Source organism: Styela clava, chromosome 8 (assembly GCF_964204865.1).
Source record: "Styela clava chromosome 8, kaStyClav1.hap1.2, whole genome shotgun sequence".
Taxonomy (NCBI): Eukaryota; Metazoa; Chordata; class Ascidiacea; order Stolidobranchia; family Styelidae; genus Styela; species Styela clava.
In genome coordinates, this window is record NC_135257.1 from 1,108,937 (window position 1) to 1,134,182 (window position 25,246).

Here is a 25,246-nt window from a genome sequence, read left to right on the forward strand (position 1 = left end):
GATAGAATATATTAAGTAATTCATCTTGACTAACTCTGCCCACAGATTAAAACAAATTGTAAATTATGTTCACGTTACTAAGCAGCTCTCCCAAAGTCAGTTCCAATTTCAGTTTTCTGGCATCACAAACTACTGTACTTTTCTGGCGGTTACATTGTTGCAATGTAGTCAGATGCAAAATACTGTTCGCAATATCCGTTGGCGTGGCAACCTATTTTGCGTAGATAAGCATTCTAGATTCCTGGTTTGCAGACGAATAGAAAAACTTGATGTGAGCTTAATTTTTTCTGTTTATTCGCATATAAAAGGCAGCCTCCGGGACCGTCTGTGAGCATTTGCACAGTTGAGATATTCTAACTCGCAAAATGTATCAATGGAATTTAAAACCAAAATCATATATCTAGTCATGTGATATATACGAGTTTCATCATCTTGGCTATTGCGTGGGAACATATAGCGTCATGCACGTATCAAAGCGGAAATATACAGAATTCAGACTATCTACTGTTTTAGATCGTTGACATGAAATAGGAAACGTTGTTGTGTAATACTATGAACGAATGCAGACCGTCTATAAGGTCAGTAGATTCGGACTTACAAGAATAATATTCTCCTAATTGTTATCTGCGAATTTGGCCGAGTTATCTGTCAGAAATATACAGAAATAATTAGATTACGCACAGGTTAATCGCGAAGAATTTATTGCATAAGTAAACACAAGACAAGAAATAAATTTGCGTACAAGCATTTTCACCTCATTGGGTAAGTAGTAGTATTCTATCAAGCAAGGGCAATATATGGTGTTTGTAACTTACTAATCTGACAAAGTAACAGTGACAGTACAGCACAGCTATTTTCACACTGAATGACAATATTGTTATTGTATTTTACGTCATACCAGTTATGATACATAGCATACAGTTTTAGGAATACAGTATCTTGTTTTATTACTCACCCGTTTTTGTTACCTTTCTCGATTCTGGACATGGCAGCCGAAGATACCGACAGTGTTAGAGTCATGGAACAAAGCAGAGTAATAACCGAAGATATAAAAACATTAGCAGACGAATACAATGACGAAACCGAACGATTAATTGACAAAGGAGAAGGAAATGACGTCGAGCGTAAATTTGCGAAAATCGGATCCCCTCATGTCGAGACGAAGTCTGCTTCGTGCTGCAGTGGATATTGCCTACAATTTTGTTGCCCGTGCTGTTACAGTTCACAATCTCGATATGAAGAAATATAAACTTCAATTATGTCGTCACGAGTAATTTTCATCACCAGTGCTACGGGAATAGCCAATTGAACGTCGTGACACGTGATACAGCATTATGATTATTCATCTTCTATACGAAACTGAACTTCATTATGGATACATTTCAATGCGTTATGATAATAAATTGTTTCTCTAGTATCAGCTATCTGCTACTCACAGAATATTATTATTATTATATAGGATTATTATGAAAAATCATGCAAAGGAGTCATATTATCTTTAAAAGTGTTTATACTATATATGTCAAGATTGACAATATATTCGCCGCGCTTGTTTTTCAGAATCTTTCGTTAAAATGTAGTTCAATATCGCAAAAATCGTGCATTGGTCAAAACCAATTATCTACCTACCGCATTGTCAAATGATTGTGACGAAATTTTATCTGAAAAAATCAGTCGTGTGTCAGCAAATCGATTGATTTTGGAATGAAATCACAGCACGGGCATGTGACATTATTTTTGATGAAGATACCACGTATATTGCATCTGACTGAAACGCTGAGCAATGTCTGGTCTTGTGATCGAATGAGCAATTGATTTCTTTGAACGTAATGATGCGCTAGATATTTTTGTCAAACAGGCAATACATTGTGAATACTATATGAGCTATGAGTGCAATGCATTTACGTTGTGTCGAAGCATTTATGCATTATGTTATCGGATATATATATATTTTTTTTGAGAATGATAGATGGGAATATCAAACTGGTTGAGGTAGCAAATGCACTTTATACAGCGAATTTTTAGTAAACCGCAAGTAACAGTTGATGTGATATTTGATACTGCTATCAGAAAGCTATATATGTAACTAGAGCCTCATAAATTTCGAATTTATATGATTGTTGCTTGTCAGCAAATTGGGAGCTGCTTGCAAATGGTGCCAAGGAAAGTGTCAGTAACGCATACATGAATACAAATTTGGGCAATACGTGACAGTATAGAATATATTCTGAGAGATCAAAGTTGCGACAACATTTGTACCGTGTAGTCGCAAGAACAAATATGAATTTTGTTATTCGCATGTAAAATCGTTATTAATATCAACCGAAAACGAGATATATATAATTTTCGCAATGATTACAGTTCAAAATTGTGAACAAAAACAATGTTCAAGAGTCATATATTAATTTCAGAAATAGGCATTTGGAAAAGAGGATCATCTAATATTGTTCTCAGACACAGCATTACACCACAGAGACGATTGATTATTAAATTGTCCCGAACAATAATAGACAAATGCGATGGCTATGTTAAAAATAATTGGTTGGTCAGTAACTTAGCAATCTTAACTTGGTAAGGCCACACTATGAAGTATGAAGTTCAAATCACCACACCATTCTCAATTGATCTGTATTGAGTGTGAGTTTCAACTTGGAACAATATTATCAGGTTGAGAAATGTCACTGTGTATTTTACCCTAATGCCAGACATTATCCTTCAATACAATAACACCTTTCCGGTTTGAAAGTCACGTAAGGAAGATTCTCAAATAAAAGTTGAAAGGTCACTGATAAAGAGCAGATCACCACTGGCGTGCAAAGAAACTATATGAAAGCATACATTCTTTAAAAATGTAATTGTATATACTTAGATTCATTTAAACCAAATGGTTCACCCGTATAAATATCGAAAACTTACAGTCAAGGAACTTTGCCACAATTCTCTTAAAAGTATTTTAATAATGCTTAAATATCGATATACCATTTATTAACAGTTATAGAATCTACAGTTAGTAATCAGAACGGTTCCGGAGTCGAACTGATGATTGTACAGCTACAATTGGTAAAAATTTGAACAAAGCAAAACATTGATGAGATGTCAGCTGAAAAAGAAACTCCTATAGCATATAAATACGAAAGAATTTCAGAATCGGAGGTATTTATAATAATATGCTAAGATAATGTCACACAGTTAAAGAGCAAAGAAATTCATTCCGCATAAATACTCGTAAACAACAGTACATATGAGTATTTCAGGCACACACTTACCTCGAATACTTATTATAGAAAGAACATTTCTCGAATGTATACTTGAGTTATCACAAATCCCTTTTTCACTATTTGTAGCCAAAGGAACCATGGAAGAATCCCTTCGTACAGAGAACGAACACACAAACTGGATCAAGTCGGAGCTTTACAAATGGGAAAACATCAAAGACATTATGGTTTATGTGTTGCCCATGCATCGAAACCCCGAAATACGACGAGGTCTGATGTATTCGCCATATCCAACACTGAAAATGAATCCATAATAGAAATTTCTATTGCAAAATTTAGGTGCAAAGACATACATTTTTGTTTTAGGTCATGACCTGACAAAAATTTGTGTTATATTATGATTTTAAATGGCAGTTACAGTAGCAATAAAATCGAACGTTTATCCTGCCGATTTAGTCCTAATGCCTAATGTTCTGGGGAGATAGACGTCACTTATGTTTGTTACTTGGACAAAGGTTGCTATTTAATATTTGTTGTGAAATGTATTATAATGAAAAAATGGACTGTTTAAACGTACATATTTTTATATGAATCAGCTTGTAATAAAATTTCTTGTAATGTATGCCAGTGGGGGCCAACACGACGATCGCGATCGGCCGGTCGATCGCCACGTCTCAAATAGTCGCTCGCGTCTGATGTTGAGGGAATGTTAATAACATATCCCAAAAATTGACTTGAACCAGTTTCATGTAGCGTCTGTTGTGTGTTTTAAATAGAGGAAGAATACAGTACTGTACATGCGCAAATTACGATATACACATACAGTCCTAACGGATTCAAGAGTCTTGCTGCAGACTAACACAAATGTATTTCTGTAACTGAGTTGAACTATGTATGTCTGAGGGAGTCAACCTTAGTCAGACGAAACGTTACAGAAATCTATTTGTGTTAGTGTTCAGCAAGACTCTTGAATCACTTGGGATAGTTATCTTCACTCTTGCTACAGCATCCTTGCATTTTATACATACAGATCCACCAGCGCAAAAGCATAGAAGAAGAGAAGTAGTTAGTCTCGTAAAAACTAGAGATGTACCGAGACCACTTTTGTCGCCGATACCGATACCAACTAAAAACACCGATACCGATATTATGTAAATGTTACCTCAAGTGTGCAGACGGATTAAAACACTAGTCTATGAGCATTATTCTTATTCTTGCACATTATTTCAGTTTGAAAAGGGATATGATCGTAATTATATACTACTAAAGAAATTGATGTTTGGGATATGTTGCGTTGATTGATTTAGATGCATTGTGTACTGAAGCTAGTAATCTGGGTATTCAATTAGAAAACTCTATGACACTCGCGCTTGACGATAATCAGACAGAATTTGTAATCGTGCCAAAAAGTGCGCATGCTGTTAATAAAGACTTCTACTCTATTATTTAAAACTGGGAGCCTAGTTGCTCATATTTCCGTGCTTTCAGTTAACACCACAATTTATAGATATAAATAATGTAATGCTCAAGTCTCTCTTTTTTAGAGACAAGAAAATCACAATTTCATTTATATCACACATGCCTTATGACTGCTTTACAATAATAACATTATCAAAGCCTAATTTCTATGTTCCTGGATTTTAGAAAAGTGAATAGTATTTATGTGGGGGATTTCACAATGTATTCGGAATTTCAGTATCGAAAATATTTTTTAGAATGTATTCGAAATAGTCGATGGGCAAGGTTTTGTCCCAAAATCCACTAATATTCGATTGATATACTTCTTCATAATTACTATGTAATATTAAAAACGTCAATACAAAAATTTGGCAGTAAAAATAGCCAAATTAGTTGAGCGTTTTGCTGATAAATAACTAAGAACAGGTCAGAATCCCATTCCCGTTTCTACTCCAGAGGGCGTGGACGTGCATGGCTTATAGACATAGTCCACGATTCCTCCAAGCAAAAAATAATTTAAACATCAGAATTCCAACTTATTTTTTTAAACATTTTGGATCATATCAAAAAGGTGAACATATTGCAAAATATCGGTCTTCATTTGGCCGATAACGATACCAAAAAATTGGCCGATAACGATATACCCGATACATCGGTACATCTTTAGTAGAAACCCAATCAATTACACATACAGTATTTGAGTCTGGGCAAGCCCGATAGCGCATATTATTACGTAACAAATGAAAGTTTCACCGCTGCCAAGGTTTAGAAATGACCTTGCCGAATATCGTGTGGTTGAGTGACAAACGATCCTACAACAACTTCTGCAGCATGCAAAAGTTGTTGTCTCGCTAGTGTGATAAGTTTTGTTCGCAACGGTTATAGTTGCATCAGAATGCCCATTTTTTTTCTAATTCCTAGCAAGCGAAGAATCGGACTTGGAGGAAATTGTAAACTAGATACTGAAGTTTGAGCAGTCATGTAACATTTAGGGTTTGAGAATATTTATTTTTCGCTGTTTGGATAATATGAATACTTGGCAAGGTTTATTGAGGAATTTTCAACTTTCGCATAAATCTTAAATAAATGATGAAACACTTACTCCGGGTACAATCACATAATCAAATTAAATGGAACATAAAAAATACACATTTTGTTGGCGATATCTTTACAAATGCGTCCACAGAGCCGAGCTTATTGGCAGCGGTGGAATTTTTTATATGCGTATATATGTGCAGTTAGTTATCTGCATATTCATTACTCATTCGTTTTCGTGTATGACCTTATCACCGATCAGTCGATCGCGAGCTGTTTTAAAGATTTTAGTCGATTGCGGTCGAAGAAGGTTGGCCACTTCTGATGTATGCGAACAAATCACAAAGCGACGTGCTGTTTTTCAATAAAGAAACCACCCATGAATACAATTTTGAACTCATCATGCTTGCTGTTTTGATACAAGCGCGTGGCATTGTATTGTCCGTATATGTTATTCTGAAAGTAGTCCAAAAAGACTAATGTGGTATGAATAGTTTTCATACACTTTATATGTAATGCTGTGACGTGTTCATTTCAATCTTTTCAACTTTTGGTAAAGATTAATTTATGAAAGGTTTTATTGTAAAAACAAATGAATTTTATAACCTCGTTATTTAACAAAGCATAAAAGTTAAACCGGATGACAACATAAAAAAACTTTCTTCTCTTAAATTTCCAACAAAAACGTGATTTACTGTTCTACTGATCAAATAACATACATTTGTACACTGTTGTTACAGATGAAATTCGATTCACGGTTGCATGATATGATTTTTATTTCAAAAAATAAACTCAAATTTTATTTCAAATCAAGCTCGAAACTAAAATCATTGTCAATTATTATACTTTGCTGTTGAGTCATTGTGTATCAAGAACGTTGGTACTTCTCTTTATTACAAAAATCTTATCCAAAGAAAATCCCCTAAGAGTAGTGAAAATGAAAACAATAACGAATGCGGTGAGTAATCGTGCAAAGTCTTTACAGCGCCAATACAGCAGTACAGAAATAAACAGTTTGCGTATTGCAGATACTCGAAGTTGAATTGACGGAAACTTGCTCCGATGATGCATGCATGTCAGAGGGCAAAAAGGCACAGTTTACTGTTGTGGTCTTACAAGTCAACAGCGAGCGGAGACGTGAGTCTTATGAAGTTTAATATTTTTGGAAGACCTGTGATTGCCATTTGCTACAAACTTGAAAAATTGCATAAATTTGTTAACGATATTAGTATATTTGCAAATCTGAGCAATCATCGCAATATTATGTAGCATAATAATTTCCTAATAATCAGTAGTTTTTATCACACTTGTTTGCAGTATACTTATCTTATAGAATAGCACAACTAACACAAAACAAAAGTTATCCACTATCCACTAAACAACAGAACTTTAAATAGGTAATTAAGCTTGTTTTCATATTTTCATATACGTTTGCTCGAAGCAAAGGGCTTAGTCGTCAGTAAAAGTGGAAAAGTACTGACAAAAACCTAGATGCACCCACCAACGTGCTTAAAACCATTGAACTATCCTTGCTAAAGAGATGTCAGTAGATAGCAATTGAGCAAGTTACAGATCGGAAATTACTGGCAAAAATGAAGCTTTCGAACAAAATTTATCAACCTGAAGGTGGTCTTGTAGCTTTAAACAAATTATATTCATACCTATCTATTGAATTTGGACATACCCGATTAAAAAGTCATGTGAGCGCAATTCTATGAAAGGACTGTACAACTGGTATTTAGCATTTTTTGAAATAAGCCCCCTCGCCTTAAAGGCAACAAAAACATCTAAAATCTGCATTTCTGTGGTTGTTATTACACTCACATGAGAGAGAAACCGCGTAACAGCGATAAGGAACTGCATTCATTTTTGAAGCATTTGTAGTATTGCTTTGGTTAATTTACTATATATATATAAACAACAACAACTCCTCAATGACAGAAACTGAGAAGATAAATTCAAATGAATCAACCAAAACTGAAAAGTCTATTCCTAGACTGAAGTTCAGGAAACGCCATAAAAAGGGCTCTGATATTACAGTAAAACCATATAAAGGGGACACCATCGAGGACCTATTAAAATCGGTTGAAGAGACGGAAAACATCATGAAGTGCAATGTGGAAACTATGATAAACGAACGAGAAAAACGACTGGACCAAATGCTCGAAGCATCGGAAAACTTGGAGGAGGCAGCAGAAAAGTTTCAAGTTCAAGCTAATAAAGTCAAGAAAAAATACATGTGTAAATATTATTGTCCATGTTGCTATTGTTGTGTTGGATGTTGCTTGAATACGAAAAAGCCAAAATGATCATTTTCACGTTTTGATACTTGCAAGCATTCCTTATATCTCAACACGGATTTAATAATTGATGAAAGCTATGCAATACATCCCAACATAACTATTTTACCATACTAATATTAATCTTTCGTCTGAATGAATTACTTGAAAAATACGAAGTTCTCTGCTTGTTTTAATTTAAAAATAAAAGTCTGTTTATGAACATGTGGTCTGTTTCAAAACAACTTATTTGTTTCTTTTGTTTTTTATTGAGTAACAAACAACAGCAGCATCAAAAATCTTGATAGACGGTGTTCCCACGTACGTGTCTGAAACCAAAATCGAAACAAAGAGTAGGCTCCATGCGGTACCATTTGATTTGGTTTTCGTTGGGAGTTGGAGCAATCGAATTTGTGGTGTCATGGAGGCAGACGTATACATGCGGCCGATAGTTTAGCATACATCTTCCTATCTCAATTTACTGTCAGCGTTTAAATAAGAAGATTTTATAATGTATACAATATATATATCAGTGTCAAATAACTGGTCTATTCTGTGGGCTTTTCGTTACACGGAGTCTGTGGTAGACCAAAAAGATATTGGAATGTAACACACATTAGCCTATATATACTCGTCATCTTCTCAGCGATTTGTCTGAGTATTCCACAGTAGCAGAGTAGGAATATTTGGGCCATGTCGCCTTTGTCGGCACGTGGGTCGTCGTTATCTTGTCGTAGCTTACTTAATTACAAAAGCTTATATTGTTTTGAACTTTATATTCCTCAAAATCCCAAAGTAAAAGAGTACAGAAAACTCCAGAACAGAAAGGTACATTTAAAAATTTAGAATATCCTTCAACGACAGAAGAGATCACGATATACATGGGTTAAATATCGAACAGTGCGTGCCTACGGAAGCTGGAAACAGCGTTGATAATATGGTGATTTTATCCTAAGGTAAGCTTGAAGTAGTAATTGACCTACATGTCCAAATATCTTGCCATTGCTCGTTCGTTTTACAGCAAACTGGTTTTACTCACCGCCGCCAGATGTATCACAGTAATTTTGAGCCGTCAAGGACTTTGTTAAACTGATTTTTTGACGTATAAAAGCTGATATCTATGTTTCTGGAGGTCGTGATATTTTTCCTTCTCTATGGGGAACTTTATTTGTTAATAACCTAGTTCATTCAGCAAAAACGGAAAAGTTTAATCCTATTTGTCAGCGCTGTGGTCCCTCTTATGAGGTTGTGGACTCATTTAATTAGTATATGTCAAACTGTTACGTAGAAATGGTCTTTACAACAAATATCAAAGCTTTACAAGGAAACCATCCTGGCAAAAATTTCTCATAAGACGAACAACGTCAAATGTTTTATTGAACTAGATTAGCGTTTCCCAAACTGTGTTCCGCGGAACACTAGTGTTCCGAGAGCGTCTCAATCAATCAATCAAATCGTTTTTTATTAGCCATCCCGGCAAAGCATAATAAAAATGAATTAATATCACTAAAATATTTGCACCGAATGGCAGAATAACCGTGAAATGACCATGTGGTCTACTCGTCAGTGGCAACCTTGAAATAGCTTAAAACTTAAACACAAAATTTGCACAGCGCGAAAAGTTTTTATGCTAGAACAGGATCGCCCCAAGATAGCGCTGCAAGGCAATAATACACCTTGTTATTTATAGAATTGGGGAATTCCCCCTATATAATTCCGAAGCAGTGCTGTTCCGGCACTTTTAGGTTAACGTTTCTGGGAAAAGTTAAACAATACATATCGGGTTTAGTAATAGTTCGATACCAAAGAAAACCAGTACTGAAACTGGTAGTCAACGAGAAGAGATATCCTCATGACAGTAAAAATACCTCTATCAACATGTAATTTACATGTAATTGTATTATAACATGAAAAAATAGTACAGATCAACAATCATGTCTGGGAGACAGTGAACACTGAAATAAAACTATGATATTGGAAAATGCACTACACATTTATGAAGAATATAAGGATAGTAAATGGTTGCGTAACTGAATTTTAAAATTTGGATATGTTGAGTCTTTAATACTAGAAGGTAAGTCATTCCAAATTTTTACCCCGGTATATCTCAGAGTACTTTGTGTGCGCTTTGATTTACATATTGGAACAAAAAAAGACGCTTGGGCTGATGATCGAGTGTGATGGCTATGTACATACGACTGTGCCGTGAAATAATTATCAAAAGCTCTTAGTTATAAATTTGATGAGTATTGATGCATTACTTTTGCAACTTCAAAAATACACAAGTCTTTGAATTTGAGAATTTTTTGTTTAGCGAACAAAAGGGTTCAACTAGAACGAGGTGGAGAATTAGATAATATTCTTACAGCTTTATTTTGTAGAACTTCTATTCTTTTTGACAAATTTATTATTTATTAGTAACTGAGTATCTCCATGCTATCAAACCATACTGAATATGAGACTGAAAGAGAGCAAAATATATCATACGCAGAACTCGAGAGTGGAGGAGTTTACGAACATTACTCAAAACTCCTACAGCATGTGATAATTTCCTTAACAATTCTGAAATATATATGTTTATTCCAGTTTAGGTTCTCATCAATATATCGCGTCTTTCGAGTGTTCCGTGAAAAGGGGATCAAAATTACGACTAAATTGGTCGCCATGGCGATCTCGGGATCGTGAAGTAATGACCAACTGGTGACCGTTCAATATCGCGTCACCGTCGACCTAAAGCGGACTCACTTTTTGAGGGTAGTGGCTTTTTCGTTAACCGTCAGCATAGAAAGGTAAAATGAATTTATCGATTCATATACACAGCATTTAAAATAAGAAACAACATCATAAATGGAATATGTAAAATATTCAATCATAATTTAGTTATGTTAGTTTTCGCGGCGCAGTTGGCAACTCGTCTCCCCTTCGAGAATCGCTGCACTACACCAGTTTTCTTTATCAATTTTGCTCTTTTATTTTTTGGTGTTCCGCGAGGCGAGATAAAAATCGTAAGTGTTCCGTGGCCAAAAAAGTTTGGGAAAACGCTGAACTAGATATTTAGAACTGTAGGGTTCGTTGTTATTATTGTTTCCTAGACTCCGCGTGCCAAGATTGCGCTTTCTTTTGTGTCCGCCTCAAAGTCTCCAAAAACGTACAAAATCCTTGTTGTATTATAATCATCAACGATAAAACAGTAGAAGATAGATAAAACGGTATAATAACTTAACTTGGTTGGTTGAGTTGCGTGATGTCCGAGAGTCTGCAGTCGAGTGTCCTAATTTTGTAAAGAAACAAGAGCCAAAAACGTGGCCAGCGCATCACGGGGTCACATAACCTGGGCTTAGGTGTCGCTATGAATAAAAGTATTCGTTCCGATGCGCAAGATTTGGAGTTACTCGTCGCCTAATTTATAAACCTGCCTTTGATTCGCTTTCATAGATGGGCTATACACCACAATGGCGAGTAGTTTTATTTGACTATCTTGCACGCATAGCTCCTGAACCCATCAAAATCCGTCTGGGAACCCGCGGTCCATGAAACTGCGGTTAGGAACTGAAATAGGCACAGAAAAAGTTCCACAATTTTGGCCTTCCTGCATAGGTATATATGCCGTCTACAATAGTTAGCATATTATAATATATAATTTTAGAAAAATCATCAAATCTATTTTTGACTTACTTTTTAGAGTCCCGAGATTGCGACCGTCATTCATTACATTGAACTTGTACCTGGATCAGATTAATACATTTTGAGGATTTACTAATTACAGGGTATCCTTTTTCAAGCTATGCATCAAAAGTCACAAAAGTAAACAAAGAACGAACCAAACAAATTTTAGGCTAATAGACCAATTGCCATTCAGCAGGCGTTAATTATATCTATTAATTACGCCATAGGCAATTTGGAGGCTATTCGCCATCTTGAACGCGAGGTTGGTGTGTTGATTGAAAGCTGTGTCATATGTACGTTTTCCTGGCGCCTTCATTTGATCACAGTGTATAGCACTACAACGTATGTCAGTGTGATCCTTGCCTGTTTATTGAGGATATTTGCTCCAAACAAGGTCACGAGTAGTCAATAAAATTTAAGGAGAAAGATCCAAAAGTGAAATTGCGGGCGTACACTAAAGTGTCAAAAGCGACCGAAACTATTTGGAATTATGACAGAGAATTTGAAGCAGCAGTTCATGTCAATATGACCAGAAAAATACCAACTATGAGTAATGCTATGTTCCACATAACTAAAATTGTTGGAAAACTTTGGGCACAATTAGTCTAGCACGTTGGTTGGGATTTATTCGTGTACCCATAATAAATAAGATCTGAGTCCAAGCACAGGCGAATTGCAACCACACACGAACGACCTGTTTGTTGGCGGCTGCCCCTCTTCTGGGGAATTGTCCTCAGATACACATGTTTGTGGCGATGGTTTTCAGTGGGCCCTGCCAATGGTGCAATTCAGGCTTGAATTTTCAGAATGTCTTTGAACCAAAGCGTTGTCCTTACTTTTAGCCGCAGCCGTTTTGGGTTGAAGCCATAGCCATCTGTTCTATGTGAGATCTGGCTGCCTAAATCTGTGGCCGCGAAGGCAGAGGGCAACTTCATGCCTAACAGATTCAGATTCAGATAATTTATTTCTATCATGCAAGAATTAACACAAAATTTAAAGCACGAAAAATTGACAAACGTGTATAATGACAATCGTAAAAAATTAAATATACACATTAGAATTCATACAAGTGAGAGATTCATAGCAATAGATAAGGAGTCGCGAAAGACTGAGACAGTCATCGAGTCAGCGACACCTATGGGCTGGAGATTTAGAGGGAATGACAAAAAAAAATTATACAAATTTAATCAATCATAATTAACAGAGAAACAAAATCACAAAATACCACCAGAGTAATAATACACGCGACAGCGTCCTCGTGGGGTTCAACTGTGCGTTCATGGACCGTAACAAGAAATGAATGAAGCTCGTTGCTAGCAGCGATCAAAAGCTGGTTGTTGTAGCCTACTGAGGCATATTGGATACGAAACGTAAGGACCATTTTATTAGTGGAGTAGGATCACACAAAAAATAACTGTATATGGTAACAGCAAGAATTCAAGTAAATCGGAATTTGTACGGAACAATATCCCATCACAGTACCGGTAACAGGGCGAGGCATCAAGACCGGAAGGGTGCCGTACGTTACGGAGACTATATGAACGTCTATATACAATACGCCAAGAAAGGAAATCATATTATTTGAAAAGCTGACGGATCAAGTATATAGCCGCCTAGGTATACCTTTTTCAATGCTTGTTTGTATGCATCGTAATTCATGTTTCGAATACTATCAGCCAAAGAGTTCCATAATTTAACACCTAAATATTTTATTGAATTTTGTGTTAGTTTGGTGGTGAAACGATGCACATAGTAAGAACCATGGGTAGAAGACCGTGTACTATGTGAATGAATATTACTTTGCTTATAGAAATAATGAGTAAATGTGACAGGGAGTTTATTGTTATGATGTTGATGCATCAGTTTCAGTACCTCTATTTTATGAATATCTGTCAGTTTTATAATTTGAAGTTCATGGTAGATTGGATTGAGTTGTTCGCGACGTCCACTACCAGAAAGAGCACGGATGGCTCTATTTTGGATAATCTCGATTTGATGTAATAGAGTTCTATTGGCTGAACCCCATGCAATAATGCCATATTGAATGTGGGTTTGGAATAGAGAATGGTAAATCATACGGAGAGTTGTTACAGGTACAAAGTGCCTAAGTTTGTACAGTATTCCAACCGATCTAGATAGCTTAGCAGCCAAGTTCATTATGTGAATATCCCATTTCAATTGGCTATCCAAAAATATGCCCAAATATTTGTAAGAACTTACATTTTCTAATCTAGTGTTGCCAATATCAATCGAAAATTTGGTTTGAGTTTTATGTTTATTTGGTGAAATAAGCATAGTTTTGGATTTGTCGACGTTTATAGATAATTTATTAGCCTTCATCCAATTAGCTACTTTTACTATTTCAGAGTTCACTCTTGAATGAAGAGCAGGGAGAGATTTATCGCTGTCGAGGAGATTGGTGTCATCCGCGAATAATTTTGAGAAGAATGATGAACAATGGGCGAGATCGTTGATGTAGATCAAAAATAATAAAGGCCCCAAATTAGATCCTTGTGGGACCCCGTGTGTCACAGGTAAGATGCACGAGCAGTAGTTTCCTACTTGAACGTATTGATTTCGATCACTTAAATAACTATGGAGGAGTTTATTAGGTAATCCCCTGACGCCATAATGCCACAACTTGTTCATTAGGATATCATGATTGACAGTGTCAAAAGCCTTCTTCAGATCGACAAAAATTGCACTCACAAATTCTTTCCTTTCTAATTTGTCATAGATATAAGAAATTGTATCTAAAATTGCGTGTGATGTGGACTGATTGTTTTGGAAGCCAAATTGGTGTTTGTTTATTACATTATGTTTTGTGAAAAAATTGGTCAACCTAATGTGAATTAGACGTTCAAATATTTTATTAATTGAAGAGAGGATAGAAATTGGCCTATAGTTTGAAACAATTTTTTTGTTACCAGATTTGAAGAGAGGTATCACTCGAGCGACTTTGAGTGATGAAGGGAAGATTCCAAATGCGAGGGAGCAGTTGAACAATTTCACGAGAAAAGGCGCGAGCAGTTCAGCAACGAATTTTAGGAAGCGAGGTGGGATGTTATCCGGGCCAACTGCCTTTCTTTCCTTCAAATTCAGAATTTCCATCATTAATTCGGATTCAGTGGCCAAAGTCATGAAAATGGATTTACTAACACGGTTACAAAGAAATGGCCTAAAGTCACACATATCATTGGAAAACTTGGCTGCCAAGCTAGATCCGACCGTAGAGAAATACTTATTGAATTCAGCCGCGATTAAGCAACCGTCTTTCAGTATACTGCCATTTTCAAGACAGATTTCCTGAATTATTTGTTTATTTGAGTTATTTTTTGTGGTTGTAAGTTGGTTTATAATTTGCCATGTATACCTTGGATTGCCCTTGTTCTGAGAGATAAGATTTTGGTAGTGAATTTGCTTCGCTTTTTCTAATGCGGAAGTAAGTATGTTTCGATACTTCTTAAAGTATGACCGTTGCAGAGGGTTGCCACATAAAAAATGGGTTTTAAATAACTTATTTCTATGTCTCGTACAATTGATCAACCCTTTGGTTAGCCATGGCTTTAACCTTAACCGTTTTTGCCGACGTGATAGTGGTCGAAGTGGGGCATGCCGATCGATGGTACTAACGAATGACTGTATGAATTCATCAAATATGCTGTCAAAGTTCTCAGCGTTTAAACTAATTGTGGCAAATCGATTATTTATGCTGTTTTGAACCTCAGATCGAAAGGCATCAATTGAGAACCTTGACATATCCCTTGACAATATACACTCATTCGTTTTAATAGGTTTGATGCCACTTAAACAGCAAAGGATGGGATAGTGATCGGTTACGTCAGAAAGAACAACATAAGAATCTATTTTTAAGTGCGTTAAATTGGTATACATGTGGTCAATAAGGGTGGCTGAGGTGGGGCTGACCCTTGTGGCTTCAGATATTATAGAAATAGCATTGTGTGACACAAGCATATTGATATAGTTCATAATTTGAGTATTGATAACAGCTGAAAATAAATTAATATTGAAGTCACCTACAATGAGAAATTTTTTATTAGCCAATTTGGCCAGGGATGGTTCGAATATGTTCGTAAAATCAGAAATATCGTTGCGTGGGTGTTTGTAAATGACACCAATTACCAGTTTGTCAGTGGCATTTTCTAAAACAATTTCAAACCATAAGTTTTCGCAGTTAGGATATTGAACGCTATTTTCTACGGTTACAGTAAACGTAATATCGTTTCTGATATAGGCGCCTACACCTCCTGCTCTAGTAGCAGATGGTGCGTGGATAAAGTTATATCCATCAATGCCTATGTTAGAGGAAAAATTATTAACTAGTTTGGTTTCGCTTATAGCTATTATGTGTGGGGGTACGGACAAGTGAGATAACAGAAAAGTTAATTGATCGAGATTTTTATGGAGAGAACGAATATTCATATGAAAAATAATCAGATCAGTAGACGTACAAATGGAATTCAATTTTGAAACTTCGATACTGTTGCAAACAAAATTACAGTTATTGGGCATCTAGGTTAAGGGAATACCATCATGAATATTTGCTAGTAAAATAATATAGCAACTGACCTATCTGATGAATGATAGATCATTTTCATTTCTGATTTGTCTTGCGTTAGTATCGTCATTTTTCTTGACAAAAATTTTGCCATTACTAGTCCATAGATATTTGTAACCACATTGTCTTTTTCGCTCCCTTGCTTGAAAATACAATGATCTTGCTGTTTTAGTTAGGTTCTCCACTATGAATATTTTGTTGAAGTTGAAAAAATTATTTGGATCTTTTGCTGTTCTCAGGTTTTTCCGGCTTTTAATTATGTTGGTTCGGACTCTCCTCGATGTGAATCGAGCAATTATTGCAGAAGATTTTTCTGAGTTGTCATAAGCTAGTCTGTGTGAATTATAAATGTCTGCAGTTGTTATGGTCACTCCAATTAACTTGGACAGTTTGCATACAAGCAAGTCTGTGTTTTCATTTTTTTTGTAAGTGATACCGTGAAACTCGAGACATTCTAGTCGAGATCTTCTTTCTTGATCTTCGACGCGAGCTTCCAGGTCATCACATTCATCTTCGAGCTCCTCCACTAGTTCTTCTAGATCTTGAATCTTTTTTTGCTGCTTTTTAACTATGTCTTGTGTGGATTTAAGTGTTTTATTAACAGAGTCAAATTTATCTGACAAGAATTTTTGACTTTCTCCAAGGTCACTCTGAATTTTGGCTATCACACCGAGCTCGCTTCGCATTTCTTTCATTGAAGAATCCAGGGAACTCAAGATGTGTTCAAAATTAGACGTTGCGACTTTAGAAGAATCCGATTGACTGGATGGTGATGGTTTGGTTGTCAAGCATTCATCAATCATTGAGGGCAATTGTATTAATACTTGGCGAAGAATGGTGTTGGTGATCACTGCCATGAGTGTGCTGTCTTCCTCCTGTGATGTGCTAGGCGATTCAGGTTTTGGTCGCTTGGAAGAATCCATACTCTATGCCTGGTATATTATACGATGTTTCAATAATATACAGAATGTAGAAGAAGGATGTTTTCTATGGTACTCCGATCTTGGTCATCAATACAGGCAGGCGAAGCATAAGACTATTAGTATAGTTATAGAATAATTAAAGTAGCCTATTCCCATCTTAATCAAAACAGCAATGAAGGGGATTGAAAACCTATATAAGGGGATTGAAAACCTTCCGGCGAATACACGTCCTCGCTCCACTACTTTAAAGACATGGAAATCCTCTGCAACCCTTCCATTACCCAGTCCGGCTCTCATGCCATCGTGGAAGCACCGCATTATATTAGCCATCTTAGGGGGAATAAGCCTACTGATTGGTGGCAGGATCAGTATGCTCCCCAGCTTTTCATTTTAGGGGGGCGTTTCGAAATTGAAGGGGTGGTAAATATTTCGTAACTCATAATGATTTGTATTTGAAAAACGATCTACAAGAGGGGTTCTGAAAGTTTATTGATCGCGGACCAAAAGCAGATGAATATTCGCGAGCCAGAAGGGGGGGGGGGGGCACTAAAATAGGCTGCAAGCTCGATTTTAGATACTCCTAGCATCGCAGTTTGTTATGTAATAAAATTAATAACTGTAATAGTTGGGTGGTAGAATACCCGAGGAATAAAAAACAAGCACGAATTTCAACAATAAATTTGCAACTGATAGTGACTATTGAAGTTACTTGCTTAACTAGGGTACGGGGCCGTATAAATGGCTACTTGTGGTTTGTTTTGTTACACAAAAAATATCCCAATGTATACATATATATATATATAAAACTAAACGCCAACAAAACTTAGTTTAGTCAACTTAGTGTACTGTATATATATATGTGTAAATTCTAGAAGCTGTATATTGAACTTGTTTCAAGGACCTTACGAAAGATTTTGATCATAGTGCTCATACGGGGAATGCCACGATAATTATTACAACTGAACTTGCCTCTTTAACCTTGTATAAAAGTACGGTTCTACCATCGCTATTATTCGCTACCTTCAACAATTGATAAAAATTAGCCCTGCGTCACTCTAATATTCGATTTGCGTAAGTCATTTTTGACCAATGCGATTTTCCTCGTCAAAACCCATCTATGTAATATTGCGCACCAGCCTGTTGAAATAGTTTTATTAGATGGATAATGAAACGCTCTACTGAGAGAAGAAATCGTTTTGCCTAAGTCATGGATGTGAAATACTCAATTTTGCTACCTTTTCAATGTTAACCACAGGGAAATATATATTTCCAGTTCAGTGATGTTAATTGAACAATGCATATTGTCATGCACTTATGCTGGTGTTGTTATACGGCTACGCAATCATGACGTTTTCATATACGATATTATAATGTCATACGCATTCGTTGGAGGTTGTCTCCTGCAGACACGGCCGACGAAGCCTGCCGTTGAGTTGTGTGCCGTTATTAGTTGTTGGTGTGTCTTGTCATCATATAGCGATTGAAATGAGTGCTTCACTTCGGAGGAACCTTAATGCGCATGCAGTTATTGCGAGAATATAAAGATTCAGGTTGGTCTGAGGTCTATTTAATATTTACAAAATTTCAGCAGTCTACGTACTACGGTACCAACTAAAAATGAGTTTAGTGAAAGACGTACAAGTACCTCGTCTATTTATCTACATTCGATATTAGGAAATACCTTATTCTAGCATAATTCCAATTAATCTGAGTTACAAGTATGGCTGTGCTCCGCAAATGAAAAGAAAATTGTAAACGGGCATTTATATAATTCAGGGCACACTAACACTTCGACATGCTGGCTAAATATTACCACGAACTTTCTATTATTTCATTCTTATAGTTGACATGCCTGAAACCCAAACTGTGTCGGATCTAGACCCAGACTTTGTTTTTTGTGAAAAGAAATTATTTAATAGAATCATTGTTGCTATGCTTTGAATCTTTTCTCTCATTATCTGTTTCAGACGTTGGCTAAAAGGAAAGGCGTGAAACGGACGCGCCCCTTTAGTAGTTGCAAAAAGAATCTTCTTGCTGGATTAAATTACAAAAGCCGAAAGAGACAGCAGGAAAAGTGCGGCTGCCGTGCAAATCCATATATTGTCAGAAGTCCAGATTACGGCAATGTTTGAGTCTGACAGAAGGTGAAAGACAGTGGGTTTTCGAAAAATTTTGGAAAATGGAATCGTGGTCTGGAAAACGTTTCTATGTCAGGGTTTTATTATCGAAGGTAAACGAGATTTAGAAACACTGATTTTATGTCACGATTTTCGCATATTATTCACATTTTTACTGTTTCGTAGGTTCCCACCAAGCAAGCGAAAATTGCTGAAAATATGTCGAGAAGTAAGTCATCTTTTGAATACCGTTTATGATTACAAAAATGAATATGCATTCTGGTGTGCGAAAAACTGTTTTCGGCTACAATTGGCATTAGCCAACGAACTGTGTAGTCGTGGCTGTAAAGTCTGGCACCATTCATAAAGTTTTTGGACCCGCATCGTCCACGAAAAGGTATGTAGCAAAGAGAGCAATTAATGCACAATGTAATATTCATTGAATAATTACTGAAACATTCATTTTTTGAAAGTACAATTGCTTTTATCCAAAAGCAAGATATGGATTTTATTAAAATTCGGCTCCGTGCACTACCTACATTGCCATCACAATATTGGCGTTCTATAAATACCTTGAGAATAAAAATATCCATATCCCGGAACGACTGTTTCAAACCTCCATCGTTTATATTCTGAAGAAGCAGCAAATGCTGAAAGACGGGGTATTAGCATCGCGAAGTTCAGGGACATATTCAACACAGCAAATTTTTCTACGTTTCGGCCTAGGAAGGACCAAAGTGATATTTGTTTGGAATCTTCGCATGTAAATATCGACGACGGGAAGTATAGAGCTCATGTAATATCAAAAGATGTGGCAAGAGCTGAAAAAATGCCGACAAAGAATCAGCTAATGAGAGCAGATCCGTTTGAACTATGGACTTACAGGCAGCCCTGATTCTTCCCATAAAACCCACGCCAGTTCGATGTTTCATAAAACCGAACTTCATATGCATAATTTTAATTTTTATAATTTGCAAACAAAATAGGGATTCTGCTATCCATGGGAAGAGTACGAGGGCGATCTAAGTAGTGAATTGCTTTGCTACAGTTCTCTCATTTTCATCAATGAAAGAACTAGTGATATGGGTTGAGAACTTGTGGGTACCAAAACCGTAAAGAAATCGTCGCAAATGCATATTTAGATTTGACACGGAAACATAAGATTAAAATAGCGCAGAAATTTCTGACGACTGGACACACTCGGAGGAAAGTGGATTTAATGCATTCCGTGATTGAGATAAAAGTTGTGGCCGACGTTATTACGTCACGTAATCATGCAGTGCGCAAGGTCTCGGCCATTTCCATACCAGGTCAAGCCAGTACAACATCAGGATTTTAAGAAACTGACTCTTGAAAAGAGTGCTGCCAACATACGCACGGCGCTTTTATGACGAAATTCCACACTATTCATAATAAATATATATTTTCATGAAACAAAAAAAAGTTATGTTAGTTGGTGCTGAGGAGTTAATTTACAAAGGGCTTGTTTTTCTTTCTGTTTTCCAATAAATTCTCCAGATAAAAGTTGTGGGGAAATAAATAATCGAATCGTATTTTAATGTCGCCTGAAACAGCGTTTTCCAAATGTCTGGTTGCCTGCTAGATTGTATTGTTGAGTTGCAAAATTGCGTATGTCAAAAATTCTAGCTTAGCGCTTATGAATTCAAATTTACACTACAGCATAGGAGAGTGGACACTTGTGATACCGCTTTCCGAGATCAACTATTATATTGGTTGGCTTTTATTTAAGGATGCATTGCTATTTTATTCTTTATATCCAATATTTATGGTCTCACTTTCGGTGGGTGTGCAGGGCGCGTTATTTTTGGTAATATATATTTTGAAAATAATAAATAATGTTATCAGAACAGATACGTTGTTTTGGGGATTAGACGTCGTAGATACTAGAAATTACATACGCTTTCCGAATGTTTGGGTATAGGGCTTACGGATATAGTCAAGTTGCGAAATTGGGTCTCTGTATTATTTCCGGAAAACGAGCACGCGCATTTGGTGCCGTACCATTTCTTTATCAGCTGGATCCTGGGCTCACGACTGGTGACAAAACAAACCAACACCTTCTTATGACAATTCAGCTATACGGTTCCTAACCTTTTTTCTACTTTCGCGAATTTTTAAATAGAAATTTTCCCCCATAAAGGCGACAATTCAAATTCAACACATTGAATAGCTTGAAACTGTGCAGCAAAGAAACACGCGGCCAAAGCCAGAGAAAAACCATATATGTTATGAATACGTACATATATATACCCATGGGCTTTAAATAAAGTGACGGTATTCTACCACGACACAGCTGCCTAACTCATTTTACGAAATAATCCATGATGAAATAAACCTTTTATTGTATTTGGTACATGGTCCAAATATGGTAGCACCATGCCAACACTTTCACAACAACATGATAACATAATTATGATGCAAGAAGGAAAAATTAAGTCAAAATGATTGTGTACATGATAACATTTAGGAACTGCATTTGATGAACCTAGATAAAAAGGCGAAAAGAAAATTAGGTGTGTAGACTGTAGAAAATGTACCAGCCACAGAAATCCTTATATTCCCCAGGATGGATATCAGGACAATGGTGATATAAATTGCACAGAAATATGCAAACATGCTATAAATGGCAAGCATACGAATAAAGCATAGATGAAACTATCCAGATTTGAAAAGAAGGATGGCTACCTGACCCAAATAAAAATATATGAAATGTTTAGTTTCGTGTGTGACATAACTTCCAAAATTTCTACCAACAATGCAATGCCAAGTGGGATTGTATTTCTTGTCGAATTCCTTCTTTATAAATGCAGCTATGTCTTTTTCAATGTTGAATTTTTCAATCGCCTGTGGAATTGAAGAATCAGAATTTTTTAGAAAGAGTTTAAATGGTTTATATCCCAATTTGACCTGATGCTGGTAATAAGGTAATAGATTGTGAAATAGAGTCAAATTTACATACAAGAAGCAGTAACAGTTTAGTGTAAAATGAACAGAACAATTAATATCTACTGCCGATATTCTAGCGAGTCAACTTCCTGTTGCAACATATACCAAAGATGATCACATATCGAGCATTTTATGAAGACTCGACTGACATGGCAAAATTAAAAGAATCACCTGAGTTGTACACTCAATAGCATCATTCTGCATTTCTTCACACATATCTGCATTTTTAATCACAGCTTTTTTGTCTCCCATTTTGACCTGAATTATAAGACATACATGAAGCAAAAGCATATAATATAAATACAACCAAAGTTGCAGAAATAAATTTAAAAGATGATTGCTATACTAATGCACCCAAAGCAAATAGTTTATCAAAGATACAAGTGCCAGTCACTGACAATAAATAGATCAGATGGTTCTTGCTTATCAGATCACAAAAGCACTCAATTATAATCTGAAATGAATTACTCTAGTTACGAGTATACCACATATATGAATCGCCTGGAAATTAAAATCAAGAATCAATTAGCACAGGGTTTATACAGATTTTGTATAGCTTCCATCCAGTCACTCTCACCCCACCAGTATATTGTGCTCTTAACATCATAATATCAACTGCTGTTTAACACCCCATTAATTCTTGATTAGTATACAGACAAATTGTACATCCTACTACAAATGAAATATCTAATACAGTAATAAGTCATGTGGTTGTGGCTGTATATACAGTAGAGCAAAATGCAGGCATCCCATGAGAATACCAAATGATTCAATTAATTTAGGATTAATTATACTGGCAATGAGACAGCTTAATCATCTGTCAGTTATAGAAACAATCAACTGGTTAACCATTTCAAGGTTCCAGTCAACAGGATAATCTGATGGAGGAAAAACAAACCATGTCACATGATCAATCTATGATTACAGATAATTACCACACAGCCACAGGGTAAAATTTGGTTCGAAAATCAAATTATTAGGTAGGCAGCTGTTCTCTAACTTTTGTGTATTATGAATTTAAAATAAAATGATTGCTTGAAGTAGGCCTAGTGCCATTGTATGAAAGAACAGAAGAATGGGAAAAGGAAGTCAGATTACCGATGCCAACCGAGTACGGTAGTCTAATACCGGTAGATTATTGGAGCCAACAGACAAGACAAAAACTGCCAAAAGTTGGACACATCGGGTGATGGGTCAGTCAGACCCTGATTCCTCTGACTCCATTTACCCACTTACACAGATTGTTTACAGACCTTTCGCTCCACAGGCTTACTAGGCAGCTAGATGGCATATGAAAATTTAAGTTAGACTACCGGTACCTCAGTCGCCAGGGTACCGTACCGGTACGGTTTAAAAATAGTAATGGTCTATATAGGCCTACTGATATGATACACAAATATGAACAGTACCGTATAGATTTATTTATGTATTTAGTCACAACAGTAACGACATACCGTACCGGTATGCAGATATGGTACCGGTACCGGTACGGTCAGACGGTACCGGTACGGTACCGTACCGGTACAGGTACCGTACTCTCTTAGGTACGGTACCGGTACCCTGCAAATTAGAACAAACATAACACTGTAACATCCGAACCTATGGTATAGGCCTATATGTATATCGGTAAAGATCATCAGTTGCATCACTCACCAATTAAGCGTTGCTCCAATCAAATTCAAAGCAATTCAGACAATACTGATATCCCTCTCTTGCACAGTCAGATAGTCCACTATTCTGTATTCGTCAATCGAAGTAAGCACAAGCATTCTACCGCAGCAACACACGCACATGCTGCATACCATGCATGCCGATATTCTATTGGTTGAAAATTTAAATACGTACAAGTACCTCAATTTCATTGGTTGACATTCACTAATGTGAATAGCCTACAACAAGCCACCTTAATAACGACGATTGAAGCACAGACCACAGCCTTCTAATCAGACAATATATATTATATAACATTTATGTTCGAATTGTTGGACACGTAGTGGACATAACGTTCGTTTCAATATTATGTTGTTTTTGTTGTTTGACACAGAATAACACACCTAGTGGAAATATTAAAAAACCCTTTTCTCTTTCAATACTGGACCAATTGCTTTGAAATTTTCAGTGGTTGAAGATAAAATTTTCAGGCTATTACTTTTATTCATTTTAAATATTTCTGTTAGCTCTGTGAGATTTGTTTTTGTTTGCTATGACGTCATTAAACCTTCTGCGCATATCTGACGCCATTTTGTGTCCTCCTGTACTGCTTCGCTTGGTGTGAATATTTTTGTAGACTGTGATCTGACGGAACGGTAAACCGTACTGTACTGCGAACAGACGTGTCCATATATTTGGGCGTAGCTCTCTTGTTTTTTATACCGCTTCACGTTATGAAATCTACGATTTGAAATGTACGACGTAGTTAGGTCGGATCTCCGCTGTATGTTACCCAGTCTCAGTCGTTTTGTCTGTGTCCATCTGTGACGCCTGAACGACTGGAATAGACAAACTATTTGAAATTTCTCAAATGGGTTATCCTGTCAATCACGTAATGTGCGTATTACCGGTAGACTTTCGAACAAACCGTCTTTCACTTCGATTATTCATAAAGTGGGGAAGTAGAAATTCTTTTGAATATGTTTTTAATATTAGCCACAGACAAGGATGCCAGCGAGACGCGCAGCTCCCAAAACGAACTGGCAGGGTTGGGCATTTCAATCGAATAGTTAATTATTCTGAGCTGACTTAATTAATTGTTAATTATTGGGAGCTGACTTTGATGGGGGGATCTGACTTTGATGACCTTTTGGTCGTATCGCTCCTTCCAGTCTATACTGAATTAACTTGCATATTTTGTATATATTTTATTGTACCATTGTTTGTTGACGCGGAGTATTAGCGGAGATCCTGGGCGGCTGCCCGCCAACACTCGTGCTGGCCCGATCTACCCAGTAGTTATATATATATATATGTACCAGGGTTGGTATTTCGCGACTAAATTAAAAATTTGGGG

The 25,246-nt window shown here is 36.5% G+C and overlaps 2 protein-coding genes and 3 long non-coding RNA genes across 5 annotated transcripts; 4 read left to right on the plus strand and 1 right to left on the minus strand.

The window, feature by feature from the left end:
- Positions 1 to 345: 345 nt before the first annotated feature.
- On the plus strand, positions 346 to 1,883 carry LOC144425748 (uncharacterized). The gene is made up of 2 exons (XR_013477625.1): positions 346 to 762; positions 993 to 1,883. It is a non-coding gene; the product is annotated as an uncharacterized LOC144425748 (long non-coding RNA).
- A 1,092-nt stretch (positions 1,884 to 2,975) lies between these two features.
- On the plus strand, positions 2,976 to 5,242 carry LOC144425809 (uncharacterized). Its single transcript, XR_013477673.1, has 2 exons — positions 2,976 to 3,153; positions 3,345 to 5,242. It is a non-coding gene; the product is annotated as an uncharacterized LOC144425809 (long non-coding RNA).
- A 1,449-nt stretch (positions 5,243 to 6,691) lies between these two features.
- Positions 6,692 to 8,304, plus strand: LOC120346342 (uncharacterized). The gene is made up of 2 exons (XM_039416052.2): positions 6,692 to 6,845; positions 7,650 to 8,304. The coding sequence occupies exons 1-2, from the start codon at positions 6,782 to 6,784 to the stop codon at positions 8,015 to 8,017; spliced, it is 432 nt and encodes a 143-aa protein (XP_039271986.1). The 5' UTR covers positions 6,692 to 6,781; the 3' UTR covers positions 8,018 to 8,304.
- Positions 8,305 to 18,607: 10,303 nt separating this feature from the next.
- LOC120346820 (uncharacterized) lies at positions 18,608 to 19,658 on the plus strand. Its single transcript, XR_005570037.1, has 3 exons — positions 18,608 to 18,705; positions 19,123 to 19,385; positions 19,459 to 19,658. It is a non-coding gene; the product is annotated as an uncharacterized LOC120346820 (long non-coding RNA).
- Positions 19,659 to 21,613: 1,955 nt separating this feature from the next.
- Positions 21,614 to 24,050, minus strand: LOC120346341 (dynein light chain 2, cytoplasmic-like). The gene is made up of 3 exons (XM_039416051.2): positions 23,893 to 24,050; positions 22,411 to 22,497; positions 21,614 to 22,137 (listed from the first exon to the last, which is right to left on the minus strand). The coding sequence occupies exons 2-3, from the start codon at positions 22,489 to 22,491 to the stop codon at positions 21,949 to 21,951; spliced, it is 270 nt and encodes an 89-aa protein (XP_039271985.1). The 5' UTR covers positions 22,492 to 22,497; positions 23,893 to 24,050; the 3' UTR covers positions 21,614 to 21,948.
- Positions 24,051 to 25,246: the final 1,196 nt, after the last annotated feature.